General features: G+C 55.9%; 1 protein-coding gene across 2 annotated transcripts in view; it reads right to left on the minus strand.

Annotated features, from left to right (window-relative positions):
• CAMK2A (calcium/calmodulin dependent protein kinase II alpha) overlaps positions 1-21,415 on the minus strand; it is a 57,925-nt gene that overhangs the window by 10,360 nt on the left and 26,150 nt on the right. Inside the window, exons 4-15 of one of the 2 annotated variants that reach the window (XM_059417157.1) lie at positions 20,646-20,700; positions 19,744-19,809; positions 19,568-19,640; positions 16,397-16,499; positions 15,057-15,140; positions 14,832-14,926; positions 13,690-13,812; positions 13,230-13,313; positions 11,803-11,845; positions 9,332-9,372; positions 4,739-4,771; positions 3,709-3,757 (exon numbers count right to left, since the gene is read on the minus strand). In XM_059417157.1, the coding sequence (XP_059273140.1) occupies positions 3,709-3,757; positions 4,739-4,771; positions 9,332-9,372; positions 11,803-11,845; positions 13,230-13,313; positions 13,690-13,812; positions 14,832-14,926; positions 15,057-15,140; positions 16,397-16,499; positions 19,568-19,640; positions 19,744-19,809; positions 20,646-20,700 (849 nt within the window). The remainder of the gene's footprint in view (positions 1-3,708; positions 3,758-4,738; positions 4,772-9,331; positions 9,373-11,802; positions 11,846-13,229; positions 13,314-13,689; positions 13,813-14,831; positions 14,927-15,056; positions 15,141-16,396; positions 16,500-19,567; positions 19,641-19,743; positions 19,810-20,645; positions 20,701-21,415) is intronic. The other variant, XM_059417158.1, reaches the window with a different exon arrangement.

Raw genomic sequence — 21,415 nt, forward strand, 5'->3', positions numbered from 1 at the left:
AAGCATTTAGAGCCGTGCCTGGCAGTCCGTGAATAAGAGCGATGATTGTTATCATCTGGAAATCTCCGAATTGGAAATTCTCCCTGAGGACAGCCTCTGGTCTCTAGCCAGGGCAAGGATGCTTCCCAGCAGCCTGAGACATGATGGTTCTGTTTTTGCTTGAAACTTTGGGGGTTGTAGCCTGCCAGGGGGCCTGACACACTATCAGGCCTCTCTCTCTCTGCACCCAGCTTCTTCTTCTGTTAAGTCAGACCCTCCCCTCTGAAAGCCCCTTGTTATGGTTCTCTTCCCCTTTCTGCCTTCTGGGACCCCAGAGTATGCACCCGCTTCCTCAGACCCTATGCCCTCTCCCCTCTACTAGTCTTCTCTTTCTAAGGCTAAAAGCCTCCAGGATAGGGTTTGTAGGATCTGATTTAAGCTGGCCATCCACTCTTTGGGGTTCTTGAGCTGTTTAAATGCCTCTCTGAGTGTCAGCACACAATCCTCAATGTGGCTTGAATATTGCAGAATATCAGGTCTGGGGTAGCACTCTCTATCCGCTCCTCAAATCTGGACACTATACTTCTATTAACGCATCCAGAGACAATGCCTAACTTGGTGTGCTTCTAGCCACTCAGAACATCAAGTTTAACAACAGTGGAAGTCTAGTGGGCAGAAATCTCCCTAGTAGCTTCATCTCTGGGACAGAAGATCTGAGAGTCTGGTGCTCCCTAGAGCTGGAGAAATTCACTCTGGTTTTGATTCCCTTCCCTGTCCTCAGCAGTCCTGTTCTATGTGAGAGATTCATTCAGCGGCTTCTCAGCAGCAACCTCCGGCATTTCTCATCTGCCAGGTGTTCACCCATGCAGTCTAGGAGTGCTCCTATACAGGTGGGAAAGCTGAGACCCCAGAGAGGTTAAGATACTCTCTGAAGGTCTCACAGCATGCTGAGGCTAAAATGGAATCAGCATTCCTGGCCAGTATTTCCCAGAAGGTCTCTGCCTAGATTCTGAGAGAGCTTTTTGGGTTGGGGAAGAAATTAATTTTTCATGGCACTGACCAGTAGGAGTTAGGGAAGTGGGAAGGAAGCCTGGCAGAGCCCCGTCCACACAGCTCAGAGGGCCAGAGGCCTGTGCATTAAGCCTGAGGTGCCCTGAAATATTAATGTCTCTTTCTTTGCTCAGGGGAAATTGTTCCCTGGAGGATGACATTTCTAATTAACTTTAATGTTAGGTCAGAATCTATCCCACCAGCTGCTATTCTCACTTAGGGAGAAGACTTAACAAATTAACACCAGAAAATGTTTTTTTTTCTGAAACTTTCTCTGAGGCCTGAAGAAGCTAGGGGAGGCACGGGGCTCCTCTTTCCTGCCAAACACAGGGAGAAGCTCTTGGCTGAGCCAGTGTCTCTGCTATCGGACATGGCCTTTTACATGGGGAAAACTGAGGAAGGGAACAGGGCCCCAGTTCTGCCATCGATAACCTGGACTTGCCCTTTTTCTCTGGGCCTGAGATGCTCCTCTGTAACAGGGGTACAGGTGAACTAAAATCTAAGACTCCACAAATTTTCCCATCCTGATCTCTCCAGAGCGGAGTCCAATGACAGCAAGTGTGAGGCCTCAGGATGCCACCCAGAGCCATTACCCTAGGGGGAGAATGTCTTTGATGGGTCACGTTCACATTTATAACACATACAAATTTCACATTTCTTTCCAAATATTTCTAACATATAAATATCTGTCTTAAAATAATCTTTGAGTAAAACTGATGCTCCAAGACAACTCCATGTGGCTTCCTGTCATTCAGCCGTAAGTTCCGGTTTGAAAAAAAGAAATTGAAATTTATTAAACTGTGATCAGTGCCCAAAACTGTGAAACCACTGTATACGCAGCCTCTCATCTCATCCGCACAGCAGTCCTCTGAGATTGTTACCATTATCATCCCCTCTTTACCGAAGGAAAACAGGCTCAGAGAGGTTGAGTAAGTTGTCCAAAGTCACCCAGCAAATGGATTGCCATGAAGAAGCATAGAGCCAGTTCACCTCTATGACCCCTGTCTGCTCTGAGCCCAGCATCACAAGGCCTTAACAGGTCTTTTCAAAATCCCAGTGCCTTTTATCGTTAGAACAGTGAGCCTTAAATGTGGGGACAGTCTTGGAAATGCCATGTCTTGGCTCACCACAGAGTCCACAGGGGCAGGGCTAGGGATGTGGCTGGAAAACCACACCTGAGGGACTTAGAATGCACACCTGACCCCAGTGGGGAGTTTTTCTATAAGATTGTCAGTTTTTAAAAGGTCGTGCCTAGTTCTGTCGTGGAAAACTGATGTGTTCTAGTGTTGGGCTGTGGTGATGGAGTGACTGGCCCCACGGCCCGGTGGGGAATGACTGCACAGGGACACACACAGTGTGGAGCTGACCTTCCGCGGCCCCCGGGCAATGTGTGGAGGGAGTCATGGTGTTCAGTGTGCCAAACTGTCTTAAGAGGCGGACTGTGCAATTGTGCAGAAATATTTGTTACGTAACAAAATGCCCCTTCATTGTGCTCTTCTAGGGGTCGATATCCAAATGGAAAAATGGCTACCCTGGTACGGCTGCCATCTCTCCAGGTCAGTGGTGTTCTTCTAAGTTGCAAAGACTCCCCAGGGGTCTCTGACATGTGCCGAGTGTGAGAACCCCCACCCCGGCTAGTCTCCCTGTTCCATGGGCCAAGGATGGCTGGTGTGGACAGGACGGCAGGACATCGCTAACTCGTCCAAAGATTTGGGGTCCCCTGAGCAGAAGGTGACCCTCAGCCTTCCTCCTCCAACTCCAAGCATGTTTGCCATGCACCCAACCTGTGAGCCACGGCTACCAGGCGTGGAGTCCTGGAGCCACGCTGCCCGGGTTCAAATCCTAATTCCAGCCTTAGGAGCTAGGGCCAATTTACTCAACCTCTGTTTCCCAGGCTGTAGAATGGGCTCGATCACAGTACCTACCTCACAGCTCAGGTAGATAGAAAGCACTTGGACCCGGTCTAGCCCATAGCAAGTACCCTGCAAAGGGTGTCCACGATTCCTGGTAGTGTCCTTATTAGCTTCCCTCTTACTATGCCGGTCACAGTACTTCAGGATTTCGCTTCCCCCTCCATCTGAAGGCTTGTGGGGACTGTCAGCCACTGGGGGTTGGTCTTAGGCAACGCTCCAGTTCAACTGAATTTTCTGAATTTTTGCGTTCCCTTCCCTTCTTCTTTTCGCTTCACGTTCTTAGAATCAACTCATATTTATTATTTATTTTTTTGTTTATTTATTTTTAAAGTAAGCTCTACGCCCCACGTGGGGCTTGAACTCATGACCCCGAAATCAAGAGTCGCACGCTCCACCCGTGGAGCCAGTCAGGTGCCCCCTAAAATCAACTCATTTTTTAAAAAAATTCAAAAAGAAAATGTCTGCCACCATGATACATTTGTGACCTGAATAGGTTAATGTTCTGCCCCCTAAAACATCCTAAACTTAAGCACACCACCCCTGCAGGAAGCAAAGTCCGCCTGTGCCCCTAGCCCGAGTACCTCACGCGGGAAGCAGTGTCCTGCGGTGGCACTGCCCAGTCTGCAGGGGGCGACAGCCAGGGTCTCTGTGGAGGAGCAGGACACAAGCTCGGCCCTGGGGCCCTTGGAGGCCGGGGCTGTCAGGGAAGGGGGCCTGCCGGGAGGCCCCGGGGGGCCCAGACGTTGAAGGCGAGGCCCCCCCCTACCTTTGGTGTCTTCATCCTCGATGGTGGTGTTGGTACTCTCGGAAGATTCCTGCCAAAGAGAACACGGGAGGTGGTGAGCGCCTGCTGGCGAGCAGAAGAGGCTCGGCCCGTCGGGGGCTGCCCCCTGGCTGCCTGATGCGGCGGCCCGGCTTCTGTCAGCCTCACCGGCTCTGCCATCCAGACGCTGCCCTGAAGACCCTGCCAGACTCTTGAGCCTAAGGAGGGGGAGGGCCCAGCTAAGCAGGTGGCAGGTGGCAGGGGGCATGGGTGAAGGGACGGGTGCGAGGAGATCCCTGGCCTTTCTGGAAGGGCTGGGAGGGCTCCCCGGCCCTGTCTGCTTGAGGGAGCCAAGACGGGGTGTGGGAGAGCAGAGAGGCTCATGGTGGCCACAGAATGGGGAAGGGATACACACACCAGCAGGAGAGGAAGAGAGAGAGGAGGGGAGGCCCAGTGTGAGAGAGGCTGGGCTTTTCGAGGGCAGAAAAACCGCACAGCTGGGGGAGACAGCCACGGAATCAGAAGAAGAGGGATGTGGGCCGCCATGCCACCACTGGGACCCCTGGACAGAAGGCAGGGGCTGGTGGCTCCGCTGCCACCGGCGGGCCCTGGGGAGCGTCGAGAAGCTCAAGAAGGGCCTCTCGGGCGCCCACTCCTTTGGCCAAACCAAGCCCCCCCGCGCCGCACCTGGCACAAACCAAGCCCTGAGATGAGTTCCAGAGCAGAGGGCGGGGAGAAGCAAGAAGCCAAGGGCTGGACGTGGGATGGGGTTCAAATCAACCTTCATACCTGAGGAGGTCCTCAGGTCTACGGCCAGGCTGCTGGTCTGGGCCATGGAGTTGGAGGTGTCAACAGAAACACGCAAACAACACGCACACGCAACACACAGACTGTCACACGAGGCACACGTACCAAGCACGCCCTGAGCAGCCTCTCCCCGCCCCGGGTTCCCAGTGCAGCCTGCAGGAGGGAGGCAGGAGCGAGGGTTCGAGGCCCAGCATTTACCGGCGTTTGGGAGACGGCAGACACTCACCATTAACTGAACGCTGGAACTGGACTTTCTTTTCTGGAAAAACAAGGAGAAGAGATGGGACAGGAAAAGACACAGCGTGAAAACGGCAGGGAGCAGAGAAACGGCAGGGAGCAAAGAAACGAACGACAGTAGGGGGGGCGGACTTGGAAGGATGATGGGCCTCACGGTCATCCTCTAAGGTTCCTTGCCGGCGTGGCAGTGGGGCAAGAAGTCAGGGCCATGAGCAAGAGCTGCCCTAGCAGGGCCAGTCCTCTTTCAGCCTGAAGCTCTCGGGGGCTTCATGCACAGCTGCCTGGGGCTCACCATCTGACCAGCAAGCTCCGGCCAAGCCTCCCTTGGACCAGCGCTCCCTCTACATCAAGTTCTGACGGGGTCTTGGATGCCAGTTGCCAGAGGCCTCTGGAAGCCAAAGTTCTTGTAGGACCAAAGGGGCTCAGGTCTGGAGAAGAGGCCCAATGCCTCCTCCTTGCCTCCCCTTGTGTCTCTACTGAAAGAACCCCAGTCCTGGTTTGGTTGGGTGTCAGAGTTCCTTGGGAAACCTGTAGAAAAGAAACATAACCAGGGCCCCTCAAGGAGTTCAATAACTAGGTCTGGGGTGGGGCATCTGCTTTTTAAACAGTATCCCCAGGTGAAGTCAAAGCAGCCCTGGGCATGGACAGTCCTCTAAGTGGCCTTTGAAATCCTGCCTCTGGTCCCAGCTTCCCAGCGACAGGCCTGTTCAGCTCCTTACGCTGACAGAGAAACTGAGGCACGGCCAGACACACAGCTGAGCCCTGCCATCCCACCTCGTCCAGCGTTTGGAGGATTTGCAGCTTCACTCATGTTATTGGCCGTGGAACCAAGGGAGCAGAGAAAGACAGAGGACACGTTGTCTTCTTGTTCTATCACTCTAAGCTAGGAGTCGTAAAGACTGGCATTTGCAGAAGGCTACGGGTCTTACACTGACAGAGAAGGGCGGTGACCTGCCCGAGGTCTCTCAGCTGGGCGGGAGCAGAGCGGAGGCGGGAACCCCCAAGTGCAGGCTTTCCCCTCTGTGCAGGTCTCCAGACACTGCGGTCTGACTGCTCTCTGCCTCGGCTGGTCCTTCACGGACGCCCTTCCTTCTGAGAGGCCTGGAGGCTGTTATCCTTGCTGTAGTGGGGTGTGTGTGTGTGTGTGTGTGTGTGTGTGTGTAGGGAAGGACTTAAGATGTCCTCAGGGTGGGCCTTTGCCCTGGGGGAGGCACTGGCTATTCTCTGAGGATCCTTGGGTCTAATTTTGGGCTTTCTGACTCCAAGATCCAGGAGTGTCTGAGCGCCAGGAGCCCAAGATCCTGAGTTCTCCTTCCAGGGACCCCACAGACGTGGCAGAAGCGGCTCGTTGGGCATCGGCCTGTGTAAGGGGTCACGGCCTCTGCCTCTGCCCCAGCTGGGTGGACAGTGAGACTCCCGCAGCCAGCCCCCACGGTCGGCCTCACTCCTGGCAGGAGCCTGGCCAGGCACAGTGTACGTGGGAGGGGACAGGCCCTCCCAGCTCGCCGTCAGCAGAAACCTGAGGAACACGGGGGCCGGGGTTCCAGGCGGGACACGAGGAGGGAACACAGAGCAGAGACTGCATCAGAGTCGGACATACAGTGACAGGATGGGACATGGGGGAGAGGAGTCACGATGGTACGGATGGGACACCAACAGGGGCAGTGAGTGGGGCTGAGGGGCGGGAGCAGTCGGCTGCTCCTCATGGAAGTAGAGGCTTAGAGGTGGCAGGGGTGGGGGTGGGGGGTCAGCGCTCCTCGGGAACAGAAAGATTCGATTTCCCTGGATCACCAGTGACGATGGTGCTAATAATAACCCCATACCGACCGGGGTCTTTCACCACAAGTAGAGTCACATCTCTCAGAACCACATGTAGAAGCATGGTTCTAGGGTTTGCAAAGATGGTAGAAATAAAGTAGGGTCAAAATTAGCCTCAAAAAGCCCCTACGGGCCCATAAAGTCTAGTATCATCTGCGTTCCGACCAGCCCGTCTTCCCTCTGGCAACCACTGCACCTCCATGACCTCAGTGGTTTCTCCAGGGACGACGTTGTAAGAAGAACGCATACTTCCCCTCAGGGGCCGAGCATGGGTTGGTTAAAGGAGCTCATGGTGTAACTCCCCAAGGCCCACTCTCGTGTGAGCCTCTCGCTGGCCCAGCAAACACCGGCCCCTCCCCCTTGCACAGACAGCAGAACTGGTGACGCAGGTCTCCAAAGGAGGGGACGATGGGGCCCGGCCAACCCGCAGCTTCTTGACTCATAGGGGAGCACATGACTGGACCCCCAGAACAACCTGTTGTAGGCCAGGCTCCCCAAACCCCAGCCGGGTCCCTGGTTACTCTCATCTTCCAGCTGGCTTCCTCTCCTCCAGCCCCCAAAAAGGGCAGGAAGCTGAGCTACAAAGAGACAGTCTGGCCAGGAAGAGCCTTTGGGTGTCTTCTCATCCACACCCAAGCCACCCTGAGAAGTCGCTACAGGAAGGAGTGGCTTTTCCTTCAGCGGTGGCCCCTGGTAAGCCCTGTAGTGACTAGCCGGAGTTCCACCACGCTCTGCGATGTCCTTCCTCAGACAGCCTCTGTCTCCTGGCCTGGCCTGGAGAGGAGCTGGAAGAGAGTTTCGTCCCAAGACCCGGCCTGAGGGAGGTCCTGACCTCACACCCGTGGCTCTGTGTCAGCCCTTTGCCAGGGCCAACCTAAGAGCCAAGCAGCCGGGGTAGCCCTCCATCTGCCCCCGCCTCCTCTGCTGACCCGGACCAGAGCTCACAGGCCCCTGTGGCCTCCGCCCTACATTCCCGACATATGACTTTTCCCAGGGAACTGAGCACCCCCAGTGTCTACACACTATGGCCGAGAGGGCCCCGGCTGCTCCAAACAGGGCCCCCCAAATTGCACATCCCCCCATTACCCTTTCCAATTAGAGGTGGGGAGAGTTTGATTCATGGGTAATGCAAAACTGCAAGTAAGCCAGAACTCAAGTCTGGATTCCGTCATAGCATTTGGGATAAGCAGGTGTTAACTTTATACGTTGGTTTGGCTTTAGATCTGTGTTTCCGAATCCTTCCTTGATCAAACTTTGTTTTCAAGAGAAATCTTATGTCAAAGTCCAATCTAGAAAACATAAAGCACGTACCCCATGCCAGGGCCCCTGCTAAGTCTTCAACACCCATTATCTTCCTTCATCCTCACAAGCAGTCCTGGGAGGTGGGAAACCCTTTTACCCCATTGCCCGGATGAGGAAACACGGGCTCAAGGGAGTCAGATAACCAGCCAAGGCTTCCAACTGCTAAGTTCAACCACTGCGAGGTCCGTTACATGGAGTTCTTCTGGCTCTAGTGGGCGCGAGAAGGCCAGTATCTTCTCTGCTCAGCCACCCCCTTATTATCCTACTCTACCCCATCCGCTGCTAAGGATGCCTCCCCCAAACCTTCCAGCTCCAAGAATTTCAGTTTGAAATCTACTGACGCTGGCTGATAACCAAGTAATTCTGTATTCCTCAAGTACCCAAGAAGAGAAGGAAAAGTGATTGGTAGGGTTTAGTTGCTTTCTTCTTTTCTTTTCCTTTCTCTTCTTTCCCTTTCCTTTCCCTTTTTTGTTTTTAAAGCTTAAATCTTAGAAATCATGGAGTCCACACTCCTCCCACTCCATCCATTGTACCTATAAAGAAACTCAAGCCCCCAGAGGGCTCAAAGCAGCAGGAAGACCCAAATCCTGGCCTCAGCCAGCCAGCCAGCCCAGATCCCTCCCATACGACCCCCAAACCAAAGCCAGTGGCCTGAGACCACAAATACTGCTACAATGAAGCATGAAGCCACCAGCCCACCTGGGTGGCTGTGTTTGGACAGCATCCCACACCTTCCAGCATCCTGGGCACAGCCCAGCCCTGGGGTCCTGGCCAGGCAGGGCTCTGAGCCCAGAAAAAGGCAGGGTCTCAAGAGAGGAGAACCCACAAGGCAAGCCAGTGGCAGGGGAGAAGGGAGCTGCAGAGAGGGAGGGGGGGCCAGGCCCCAGAGAGCAGAGGGAGAAGAGAGAGGAGGGGTTAGCAGGGTGCGGAAGGAAGTAGCTCGGGCATCAGGGGTGCAGACAGGGGTGGGTCAGGGGAGGAGGGGATTCTTGGCACCCAACTGGCAGGCCTTGACAGGGGTGAGTGCCTCTGGGTTCCAAAGCCACGAGGGGTGGCTATCCATCCTCCATGGGCTTTGTGGGTTGGACTGGGGTGCACGCTGGGTCAGGGGCCCATTCCAGCCAGCCCACACTTGGGAAGGAGGAGGTCACCCCTCATGATAGGTCTGTCTCTTCCTCGTACCCTCTCACTTCCCAGTCCTCCCATCCCAGAGAACCACAGAAATCTCCTTCAGACCTGCCCCTTTCCTTGTGCCCGCCCCAACCCCAGGCCACCTGCCTCTCCCGTCGACTTTCGGACCTCCCCCTCCCCCACCGGCCCCCACCCATCCTGGGACCAGCCCGATTGCACGAGTGACCACACCTGCTCAGCAAGGCCTAGGTCTCGCCCCGGCCCTGAAAACTAGGCCCTGTCGGCGGAAAGGCTGCCAGAGGCAGGCCCTGCCGTGCTCCTGGGGGCTTACCTTCACACCATCATTCTTCTTGTTTCCTCCACTCTTCCCTCCTACGGAGGAGAAAAAGTAGAGGGTTACCAACACCAGGCAGGGCACCAAGGCCCACAGGGTGAGGAACAGCAGCATCTGCGGGCAGGCGGACGGCACGGAGCCGGCTCAGCGATCTGAGGGACACCTCCTCCTTCTGCTCGTCCTTCCTCCTTGGGGCTTGGACTGCCAGTGGCCCACGAGGTGGGCCTGGGCTCCCCTGTCCTCAGCAATCTCGAGCATGCCCCTCTGGCCCCATGGGTGGCAGGAGGTGACCGATGCGTCCCAGGCCCCGGGGGTTGCTGTTTCAGCCTGGGGATTCCCTCTGGATCCTGGTCACCACCCGTGCTGGTGGTGGCCAACCCGGAGGCCTGGCTGCCTGGCCAAGGGCTGGCTGCTCCCTCCCCACCCCGGCCCACTCTAATTTTAGGCCCATGCTGCTGCCGAGGTCATGTGTCAGCCTGCCTACTCACTCTGGACAGCTGCGAGCCTTGTTTTGCCGGTGAGAAGAAGCAGATGCCCCACTCTGGGGCCCACCCCTGCCAGAGCGCCCATCCCCTACCGAGGCCTCCCTACCCTCCAGCTCCAGAGCCCCATGCTGGGGCTGGCGGTGTCCATGGTGCCTGGGAAAAGCAGAGCAAGAGCTGCTAAGGGAGGCCCCACCTCTGTCATTCCTCTTTCCCTCCCTCCTTGCCTCCTGGCCAGAGCCCTTGGTGAGGGCTGCAGCCAGGAACTGGCATGAATGCCCGGCCCTGCCCAGCTTGGCTTCCGGCTGCTTCAGACCTCAAACAAATGCCTTACGTTAAAGGAGACAGGAGATCTCTAAAGCGCTTAGCACAGCATGGGACCTGTATACAGTAGGTGCTCAGTAAACGGTAGCCACTGGAAGTCCTTCTCCCGGTGGCCTGGGGATGGCGAGCCTGGGAAGAGGGGCAGCACGGGACACAGACACCCTGTAGCTCAGAGGGCTACATGCTGGCCCAGCCTCCCCGTCCCTCTCACAAGTTCACCTACAACCCCTTCCAGGCAAGTAAATGCAGGGGTGGATGGCTCTGGATCCCAAAGCTGAGAGGAATGACTGTCCATCCTCTGTGAGCTTCCTGGGCTGGGGTGTACAGTGGGACAGGGGGACTAGTCCCCCCTCCAGCTTCAAGAGGGGCCTCTCAGCACCAGCCTGAAACCACAGAACTGGGGGTGGGGGGGTCCCATGAGGTCACATGTTCTGATTTTCTTTTTTTTTTTTTTCCGATTTTCAAGAAAAGACAGAAATATGGGGTTTTCTGTGAAATCTCCTAATTTTTAATTGCTGGAACTCTTCAAAAACTCCACCGTTTTAAAACACCACTGGTCCCGCAGGGCCATCAAGAGATGGGAACTGACCCATGGGCACCATTTTGTGAGCTCTGGACTCGAGTTTCCAAGGGGTGCTTCAGAGGTTAAAAAAAGACTCTGACTGTCCAGCGGCTCGTCTTTCAGTTTAAGGAAGTGCAGGACCCTAGTCTGGGGAGACAGTGGGAAGGCGATTCAGTGCGGCGGGGCCAGCCCGCATTGGAAGTTCCCGAGTTTTCCCACCTCTGGGTCTTCGTCCAGCTGGTTAAATGGGCATGTGGACCCTCCGCAAAGTCAGAACCAGAACTTGCCCGAGCCGACCCCTTGCTGTGGAGCCGGCCACGTGTCCTGCCTGGCCCATCAGAGGGCCCCTCGGGTGAGCTTTGCTATATCTGCTCAGTGGCCCCGTCAGCTGTCCTATCTCCCCAGAGAGAAGCCTCTGGCAGGCACTGGCCTGGGCGCTCTCCAGTGTGCCAAGGGGAGCTTCTTGCTAAGCCCTGACACTAATCCCTTCCTTTTCTCTGTGGGGCTCCGGGCTGTGGCCTGCGGGTCGCTGGGTACTCCCTGCCTTAACCAGCCGGCTGCGGCCCAGCCGGAAGGCTGCTACCCAGGCTCTCTGGTGGCCCATCTTGATTAAGGGCACTTGCTCTGAGGTGGTTCAAAGCTGAAGAAAAGCAGGCCCTGCCTCTCTCTGCCTAGCCATGGGCCCCCACTGCATGGTCACCAAGGCCACCTGAGCAAAAGCTTGGGGACTGCTTAGCACGGGCTCCGTACTGGGAAATGGGAAAATTGTTACTCCCTGGGACTGCTTCTGTCCTGCCTGAACCAACACCCCAATATTCAGGAGGAACCCCTCGGGCTGGCCCAACCTGAGAACCCCAGCCCTGCTGCGAGGTTAGGGAGCCAGACTCAACCTCTAACCCTTCCTTGTAGGCCTTTGGCTTGCTGACCAATCGGCTTCAGCCCTTTCTGGGTGCAGACGACCTGAACCCCCAGTCTTAGTGTCCTCTGTAGCCCTCAGTCTCCCCAGGCCCCTGGCCTGAGGCCCCATAGATATCGACAGGGCAATGCTCCCAACAGACCTGTGCAGGATATATTCGGGACTTCGAGGTCCCACCACCTACCAGAGAAGTTCCTGGTGGCCAGCATGGTGGTGAGGATGGCTCCCTGCAAAGATAAGGAGCGGGGGAGGGGACAGGAGGTTGGAGGTGAGGGGGGAGAGAGGAGAGAGAAATGGGACGAGCGGGGGAGGGGAGGCAGGTGCTGCCTTCAGACACAGAGCCAGAGCCTTCTGTCCTGCCCTTCCCTTTGCCCTCACCCCACAGCCCGGAGACCATCTCTGCCTCCCTGGGGAAGCCGGAGCGAGCTGGGCATTAGCTGGCACAGCTCCTAGAACAGGGCCATCCCTGCAGAAGATATTAATAGGTTCCGCTGTCCTGGCCAGAGGTGGTGGAAGGGCTCAGAGACACCTGTTGGTGGGGACTCCTAAAGGCCAAAGACGATAACCCCTGCCCTCCTGGGCCCCCTTCACCCTCCGTCATGGTGCTCAGTACCTTGTTTCATCACTAGTTCATCTTTCCCGGGGCTCCCTGCTCACAGCCTGGGGGACATAGAGAAACACTCCTGTCCCAATGAAGGGCCTAGGGGATGGCCCTCCTGCTTCTGATGCTATCTGTTTTGGACACTCTCCGAGTCTGACTGCCCATGATTTTAAGACATTTTGAGATTTCCTCTGTGACCACTCCCACTGGGGGGTGGGGTGGGACTTAGTTCTTCTGGCGTCATGCTGGCCACCACCCGCCTGGCCCAAGCCCCCTTCTTGGGCCATCACATCAGGCCTGGGAACAGCTGGTGAGGAGTTTCCGAAGGCGCTAGGCCCTCGGCATCTGTCACTCAGCGTTCTGATGGCTTCTCTGTTCCAGCAGGCTGGGGACTCCTCAGTTACTCTTCCTACCTGTTCATGGAGTCCCTGGTGAGGTCCAGGCCAGGAGCTATCACAGGTTAAGAGCACACGCCACTTGCTCACAAGGCTGGCAGCTCCTGGCCCGCCTGGGTCCCACTGTGGCTTCCTCTGGGCTGTGACCCCTGTCCGCGTCTCTTGGCTTGTCCTCTCCAGTGTTCTGCACCAGGGTCTCTCACCCACCCTGGTCTCCTACCCAGTTCCATCTCAGCCCCCAGACCCTCTCGCCAGCCACGCTGAAACTCTTACAGTCTCCCTACAGGCTCAAGCTCATGCTTCCAGACTTTGGCACGCGCTTTCTCTCTGTCTGGAACGTCCGTCCGCTCTGACTACATGACTAACACCTGCTCATCCTTTGTGGTGTCCGCTCATAAGCCACCTGCCCAGCAGGGCTTCTTGGGAGGCTTCCCTGATCTTTCCAGACCTAGTTCATGGCCCTGCTATGGTCACCCCCAGCCCAGACAGTAGGTGCTCAGGACATGTTTGTTGACTCAGTGAAGGAAAGAACTTGTGAGTGAATCTCTTGGCCTCTGCGGAGACCCAACCGAGCTACTCCATGTCCGGGGGCTATGGAGGGCAAGGACGTGTTACCTTCAGTTTTCTCCTGGCGTTGAACTTCTTCAGGCAGTCCACGGTCTCCTGTCTGTGCATGCAGGAGGCCACAGTGGACCGATGCTGGAGGAAGTGGGGAAAGGTCTGTGAGTGGGAGGCAGGCCTGCCCAAAGCCCCTTCAGTGGGATGTCTTACAGAGAGGTGCTTGGTATTTGGGGAGCACAAATCTTTGTTCTAGAGGACGTTGTAAACGCCGCAGGTGCTTAGCAGCCCTGGTACCCGATATCCCTGCCAGAAGCACCCACCATTGTGATGCCGACACAGAACGCCTCCCACTTCCACTTCCCCTGAGAGCCACAGCATGGCAGCATTTCTGGGTGAAGCCCCCTTGACCCTCTGCTGGGCCTGAGGGGCCGGGGACAGGGTGAGAACCCCATGGGGGTCTGCACCCTGATGCCAGGAGGGGCTCCCAGAAAGGACCCTGCAGGTGAGGGCTCACCGAGATCCAGGGGTGCTTGAGGGCCTCGGCGGCCGTGATGCGTTTGGATGGGTTGATGGTCAACATCTTATTGATTAGATCCTTGGCTTCCGGGGTGACCGTGTCCCATTCTGGTGACGGGAACTGGAAGGGGCAGAGGGGCCAGGTTTGCCCAGCCTACCCCAGGCCACCCCTGCGATCCCCCAGCCCCTGACTGGCAGGGGAGCAGGCAGGGGTCCTACTGCCCATCCACTGGGCATCCACAACCAGGAGTCGCTGGGATCCTCCATGCAGGGACCCTCTCTGGAACCCAAGGAGGGGCAGGATCCTTGGTCCCCTGGATAAATCAGAGCTGGGGCCAGAGGGAAAGAAGGCCTTCCTTTGTTCTTCTGAGGCTGTGCCTTATCTGGGGAGCAGGAGGCCAGTGGTTATGGGCCAGACTTCAGAATCGGAAGGCTGGGTCTAAGTCCTGGTTCTGTCTCCTGGGCCATGTGACTTTAGACAAGACTTTGGGTGACCTTCCAGCTGCCCCTAGAGATGCTGTGAAGATTAACTATGATATAAAACGCATACTACAGGGCTTGATAGAATCAGCCTCATTGAAAAGCAGTATAGCTTGGTCATTAGAAACATGGATGCTAGAGCCAAATTGCCTGGGTTCAAATCCCAGCTCTACCATTTCTTAGCTATGTGGTAAGGGCAGTTATTTAACTTCTCTGTGCCTCAGCTTCCCTATCTGTAAAATGGACATAATAATCGTACCTATGTCATAGATGGGTATGTGGATGAGCTCTAATAATCTATAAAGCATTAAGAAAAGTGTCGTGTTAGCTAATATTATTATTCGTGTGTGCATTTGTGAGAGGGAGGGAGGGTGAGAGTCTGGCTTCTGGGACCTACTCTCCACCTCTTAACCCAATTCGGTGCTACTCCTGCCCTCCAGGGCCCCAGGCTAAGTGCCATCACGCTGAGGCCCAACCATGAGGCTGGGGCCACCCAGCCTGCAAGCTCCACCCCCCTGCAACTAGGGAGTGGCAGAGGGCCTAAGTAGGTTGGGAGGGCGGACAGGAGGCAGCTTAGATCTCTGACCTCACTGGGTGCTGGCTTTCACTGGAAGGGACTCAGGGCATGGCAGGGAGCCTGGAGAGAGGAGGGACACTCACATCATAGGCACCAGCTTTGATCTGCTGGTAGAGGCGGTGCTGGTCCTCATCCCAGAATGGAGGATACCCAACAAGCAGGATGTAGAGGATAACCCCTGGGGAGAGGACCAGGAGAAACCTCACTGCGTGTGAAGAGAAGTGATGAAGATGGGAGGGATAGGGAAGGAGAGGGCCCCCTGAGGGCCAGGAGCCCAGGGGGATGAGAGGGCTTTGGGATGGACTCACCACAGGCCCACAGGTCCACAGGCTTGCCATACGGGTCCTTCCGCAGCACTTCTGGGGAGAGGTATCCCGGCGTTCCTGCAAACCCTGCTCCGCGGACACACAGACAAGCAGACGCACACATAGAGGTTGGCATGTAAGAGGGATGAGGTTGCCCTGGAGAGAACGGACACACTCCCCATCCCAAGAGTGGCTCGAGGACAGAAAGTTCTTGCCCAGCAAGGCAGCAAAACCTCTAGACCAGGGTGGACAGGTGCATAGGGTACCTGTTGCCCCCCCCGCTCCCCACTCCAAAGCCTATGGCAGAAGTCATCAGTCAGTCCTTCCCATGGGGTCCTGCTCAGCGTCATACACTGCTAACAGCCTTCCTGCAGCCATTACCAAGTGCTGGTGGCATTCTAGGCAAAATGTCCTTGCCACGTCAGCCGAAGGCTGAGCTGAACCCTCGCTCACTCCCCACCCTTCTAGGAGCTGGTTCTGTGCTAGCAGGAGGCCGGTTCCTAACTCTGGTTTTGCCCTAAGTCCCCTGGTGGGTCTCTTTTCCTTCGAGGCCTTAGTTCCCTCATCTGCCAAATGAGAGATTAGGGATTCCTCCCTCTACTACCAACCAGCAGTGTCAGAAGGATCGTTTGAAATAAACAGACATCCAAAGTACTTGAACAAGGAATCATAAGAACAGTTACTATTTATTGAGTGTGTGTGCTCATGCCTGGTCTCACTTACTCTTCACACAGCCCTAAGGTCTATGCTATCATCACCCCCATTTTACAGATGAGGAAACAAAGGCTCAGCAAGGTGAAATGATTCGCCGAAGATCACACACCTCCTAAGTGGCAGAGTCGGAACTTGAACCCGGAGCTCTGTCTCTTAATCACTGATCAGTAGTGCCCCCAGCTAGCTGAAAGGACTCAATTATGCCAAAACCTCAGAGTCTGCTGAGTCATCTGAGTTTCAATCCTGGCTCTGTCCCTTTTAGTCTCCCGTGAACTCTTTCAAGTTTCTTAGCCTCCGTTCCTCGTTTGTAAAATCAAGATAATTAGCTCTGGCACCCAGGCCATTAGGGGAACCCACGGAAGCCCCCAGCCAGCCATGGTGGTGCGTGTGCATGCGGAGAGGCCATGTACTGTTTTAAGGATAACCGTGTCCCTGAACCTGACCCCTGTGGAGATAAGATGGGCAACACCCACTGACCAGAGGCTGTGCAGTGGGACCTCTGCTCCGGGAGCTCTGGCTGATTCCCCAGCCATCTCTTACCTGCCCCTGCTTGGGCCTGGGATTCCTAGGGGCCAATGTGTCAACACAAGCCTGGCCCCCACCCCCCCGCCCCCCCCGTCCCCCCTCACCGAACCATGCCTGCTGCTCCCCTTCCACTTCTATGGCCAGGCCGAAGTCTGCCAGCTTCACCGCGGCACCCTTGAGCTTGGAGGCCAGCAACAGATTCTCCGGCTTCCCAGGACCAGAGAGAAGAGTGAAATGAGGGAAGAAAGAACCAGAGGACAGTGAGCCGATTCCAAACCTCATGTCCCGTGGCCTGAGCCCACAGGAGAAGTAGCTAGACAATCTAGAGGCGCCTTGCCCCCACCTTCAATCCCAGCCACAGAACCCTGAGCTCCAGCCTCCAGTGAGGGGACTACCCTAGGGTAAGACCTCTGTCTTCAGCAACAGGAAGACCCTTTCTCCACCACCCACCCCCTCCTTTGCCTCTCCTCAAGGTTTGGGGCTAAGGCTGACATGGGGTCAGGGAGTTGGGGGGGCAGCTACCATCACAATAAGGAAAAAGGAGTGACATTTATTGTGCCCCTACTATGTGCCAGCCACCAGGCTAAGTGTTTGCATATATCATCTCACTTGTCACCTCAACAACCTTTGGGGTGGGCATTATTATTCCCTTTTTCCACAGCAGCCTTCCTATGTTCTCTGAAACAATCACACTTGGTCCCACCTCAGGGCCTTTGCACTTCCTGTTCTCCCTGTCTGATTTGCTCCTTCTCTGAGCTTCACAAAGCTGGTGTCTTCTCTTCATCTGCTCTCACCTTTATGTTGTCCCTCCATGGCTATCGAAAGGAGGACCCCCCAGGTATCTTCAGTCTTAGCAACTTGTCGTTACCGTCACAGATACCACAATTTGTAATCCCCCACCATCTGTCTCTGTGCTTGTTCATTATCTGTCACCTCTACAGACAGTGAGTTCCCTGTCTGTCTGTCTACCACTCTATCACCGACACCCAAGGCAGAGAGCAGCACATAGTGGGTACTTCATACATATTTGTCATATGTATAAAGATGAGGAAACCAAGGCTCAGAGAAGTTAAGTGGCGTGACCCAGGTCACACAGCTGATAAAGCACAGAATCAGAATTGAGGCAAAGTCTGGCTCGAGAGCCACGTTCTCAAACACGTCGAACTGAGAGACGTGGGCCCTTGTACATGCCACCTGGCCTCTGGGGCCCCGAGACTGCTATCTTCCACTGGGAGTAAAGAACAGGAAATGTCCCCCGCCCCCACAGGCCAGAGAGGGGCTGAAATGAATTCTGCAGTCAGGTAGCCCTGGCCTCTGACCCAGCTCCCCCACTTCTGTGCTATGGAACTTAGACAAACCATTTGACTTCTTGTAGCTTTGGTCTCCTCTCAGAAAAATGGACAGAGCCCACGTCATGGGCTGGTGTACAGATTAGTCGTGATAATCCGCGCAGAGCCCTTGGCAGTGGCCCACGGCACATGCGCGGTGAGCATTAGCACTCAGAATCGCTGCTGGAGCTGGGGTGGGGGCCTGGGCTCCACGTCCCTGGAGACAGCCGGTTTCCCCTGACTCCCTTCCCCACTGGGACTTCTGACGGGGTCCCACCTCTGACCTTTTGCTGCCCAAAGCTAGGTGGGACCTAAACAAATATAGCTCCATCTGCCCCTCATGAAGCCCTCTTTTATCCTTTGGGGACTGCGCGCCCAATGTGTCCTGGGTCTTGGTAGCCGTCCTGCCCTGATTTGATGAATATGCCACTAATTAATCTATCCAGAGTGGCCTAAATTTGTGCTCCTTCTCCTCCTTTCTCCTCCCATGCAGGGGCTGTTGCTATAATAGGAACAGGCCCTCTGGGAGAATGGCCCTGCCGTCTGGCCAGGACCCTCCTGGACTGCACACTTGCCTGTGGGTCCAGACTGAGCCCCATGGAGCTCCACTGTGAGAGTCGGGGGTGGGTAGGGCTTCTGGGCAGAACGCTGGATCCCAGAGAGGGGCCCAGGCCTGGTGGAGGACACCCAGGGAGAGTGTCCAGAGAGGGGGTCCAGGCTGAGGAGGACCTGGGGGGTCCTGTTCTGGGTGGAGATGGGGGAGAACAGCCTGCACAAGAGGGAGGAGGTACCATGAAGCCACCCACGGACCTCAGGCCTGAGCTGGAGGCCTGATCTGGGTGGCCCCCAAGGGCAGCACCAGGGCTCACAGGCCAGAGTAGGAAAGATGAAAGGAGACTTTCTCAGTGGTTCGAGGGGGCTGCCTCTCAAGAAGTGAGTTCAGAAGGGCACCTGGGTGGCTCAGTGGGGTAAGCCTCTGCCTTCAGCTCAGGTCATGATCCCAGGGTCCTGGGATTGAACCCCATATCGGGCTCTCTGCTCAGCGGCTTCCCCTCCTCTCTCTCTGCCTGCTGCTCTGCCTACTTGTGATTTCTCTCTGTCAAATAAATAAATAAAATCTTAAAAAAAAAAAAAAAAAGAGAAGAAGAAGTGAGTTCAGAGTCACTGAAGGCCAAACAGCAGAGGTTCACAGGCCCCTAGAAGGGACCATTGCAGGAGCAGGAGCTGCGATGAGTGACTTTTTGGCCCCGACCCCCGCAGGCCCAGCGGCTGGGGTCAGAAGGCCAGGGCTCCATCCTATCTCAGGCACAACTGAACGGCAGAGTTTTGGGCAAGTCCCTTAGACTCTGTAGGCCTCTGTTTGCTGCTCTGAAAATCGCAGGAACTTGAGGCTCAGCAGAGGGGAGCGAGGAATCTGTGCCGACCAGGCAAGGCTATGAGGCTACTGCCAACCCTAGATTGCACATCTTCCCAGGCCTTTCTTCTCCTTCAGTGGGAAGAGGAAGGACCCTGGGGGCCCCAAGTCCTGTGCTTCTTCTGCCTGTACCTGCCAGGGATCCAGAAACAAGAACTACGGTGTCCCTGCGCACTGGGTACTGTGCTGTCTCCTTTGACAGAACAAGCAACCCCCAGCAGAGGTTGCCATGGCAACCCCACCACAAGGCAGCTGAGGCCCTGTGGCTGGAGAGTGGCCTGGCTGGGACCTGGACCCCACCAGAGCCAGACTGGGGCGACCTTACAACAGCTTACCTGGTCTGGCCCAGAGCACGTGGGCCCGGGCATCAGGAGACTGGATCCGAAGCTTGGCTACTCCTCCCTGCACCCCATTTCCTCATCGGAATCATGGGGTAGGTATTCCCCAGCCCAGCCCAACTCAGGGCAATTGAAGGGATTCTGATGACCCCCCTGGCTTCATAGGGGAGCTGCCCCCTTGGGTGCGTCACTCACCTTCAGGTCCCGGTGCACCACACCCATCTGATGGCAGTGGAGAACGGCCTCCAGGATCTGCTGGATACAGTGACTGGGGAGAGAGAGGACAGAGTCCCCCTGTGAAAGTGGACATCCCCTGGGGAGCTGGGAAGCAGGTGGGGGAGACGCCCTGCCCCCAGGCACCTGGTGCTCACCTTGCATCGGCCTCACTGTAATACTCCCGGGCCACGATGTCCTCAAACAGTTCCCCACCGGTAACCCTGGGGAGACAGGCACAGAGTCACCCTCCCACGAAGGCCCCCGCGGTTGCCTCTTCTGGAAGAGTCTCTGGGAAGCTAAGGGCGTGACCCAGGGACCTCAGAATCTCAGTCCAAAGGGAGGAGTCCCTGGGGCCCTGGGGTGCCTCCCGCTGCAGCCCTTTTCCTGGCTCCTATCCCACCCTTCCGTGGACTGCCCTCCCCTCCCCCACTTGCCCTTCTTTCCCGCTGGGTCCACGCTGGAGTTAGGTCAGGGGGTGGGACACTCAGAGGGGATCACTCAGGTTCATCAGGAAGCCCAGGGGCTGGGGTTTTTGTTGTTGTTGTTGTTGTTTGTTTCATAAACTTTAGTTTTTAGAGTAATGTGAGGCACACAGCAAAACTGAGCAGAAGGCCCAGAGAGCTCTCCTGTACCCACATATGCAGAGCCTTCCCCATGATTAACTGTTTTCAGCAGATGGGGCCAGTGTCTTCGCTGAGTTTCTCTGCCAACCCAAGAACCTATCATTTCATTATTGTTTGTCATTTGATTGAGTGGCTTTCAAAACTTGAGAATTACTCCAGAAAGAAACTTTATATTGCCACTAGACATGGGAAGCCAGCACCGCTGGCCACAAATAGAAACAAAGCAGTAAGACGGCAGAAGTAACAAGTGTGCGTTGGCGTTTCAGGATGACCCACCCGCTGTGTCTGGGTGGCAGGCCTATCACTTCCGTCTCAAAAGGGAATTCTGCCCAGCCTGGCAGCATTTGGGACTCAGGCCAAGGGACCCACCTAGGTCTTCCCTGCTCAGACTGCCCCTCGAGCCCCTGCACGACCCGGGGTGGGCCCAGACTCACAGGTCGAAGATCAGGTAATGGTGTCCCTCCTCGGAGATGCTGTCGTGGAGCCGGACTGTGGGAGGGGCCCAAGCAGCCAGTTAACCCGGAAGCACTGCTTCCACCTCCTCCCGCCCTCTCACCTCACCCCTCCAATGGCCAACATACCAACTTCTCAGTCACTGAGCACAAGCTAGGTAACAGGTGCCTTGACAAATGCCAGTGAGAGATGGTGACTGACCTCGGGCATCGTCAAAAGAGGCCCAGGTTTAAAGATGAAAGACCCTTCCCAGCTTTGGTCAAAGTCTGTTCTCTTCCTTCCTCCAACCCTTAGCTTCCTGGCTGAATAGTCTGGCATCAGGGAAATGGCTCAGATCTCTGCCACTTGCTCACTCTGTGACCCTACGCAAGTTGCTACACCATTCTGAGCCTCTCTTTTCTTGCCTGAACAATGAGAATGAAACTCCTGGACCTGCAGCCTTGTTGTGAGAACTCCATGAGGCACACAGGCGGTGTTCACCCAGGGCCAACCCTGGGGAAGATCCACGCTGGGCAACCAGATGTGAGATAAGAGAGCTGGTCTTGGTGGGAGGACGAGGGTCCCTGAGGTAGGCCTGCTGAGAAACTGTCATCTCTTCATACCTCACTTACCAAGAACAGGGGCAAGACTCCCAGGAGCCCAGATCTCCCAAAATTACCCCCTGAGATTCTGGAAGGAAGGACCGAGGCCCAGAGCTGACTCAGGGGCTGTACCCTGCTAGCCAACTGCATTTTCTCCCAGGACAGATTCA

This window comes from Mustela nigripes, chromosome 12 (genome assembly GCF_022355385.1).
Source record: "Mustela nigripes isolate SB6536 chromosome 12, MUSNIG.SB6536, whole genome shotgun sequence".
NCBI classification, from domain to species: Eukaryota; Metazoa; Chordata; class Mammalia; order Carnivora; family Mustelidae; genus Mustela; species Mustela nigripes.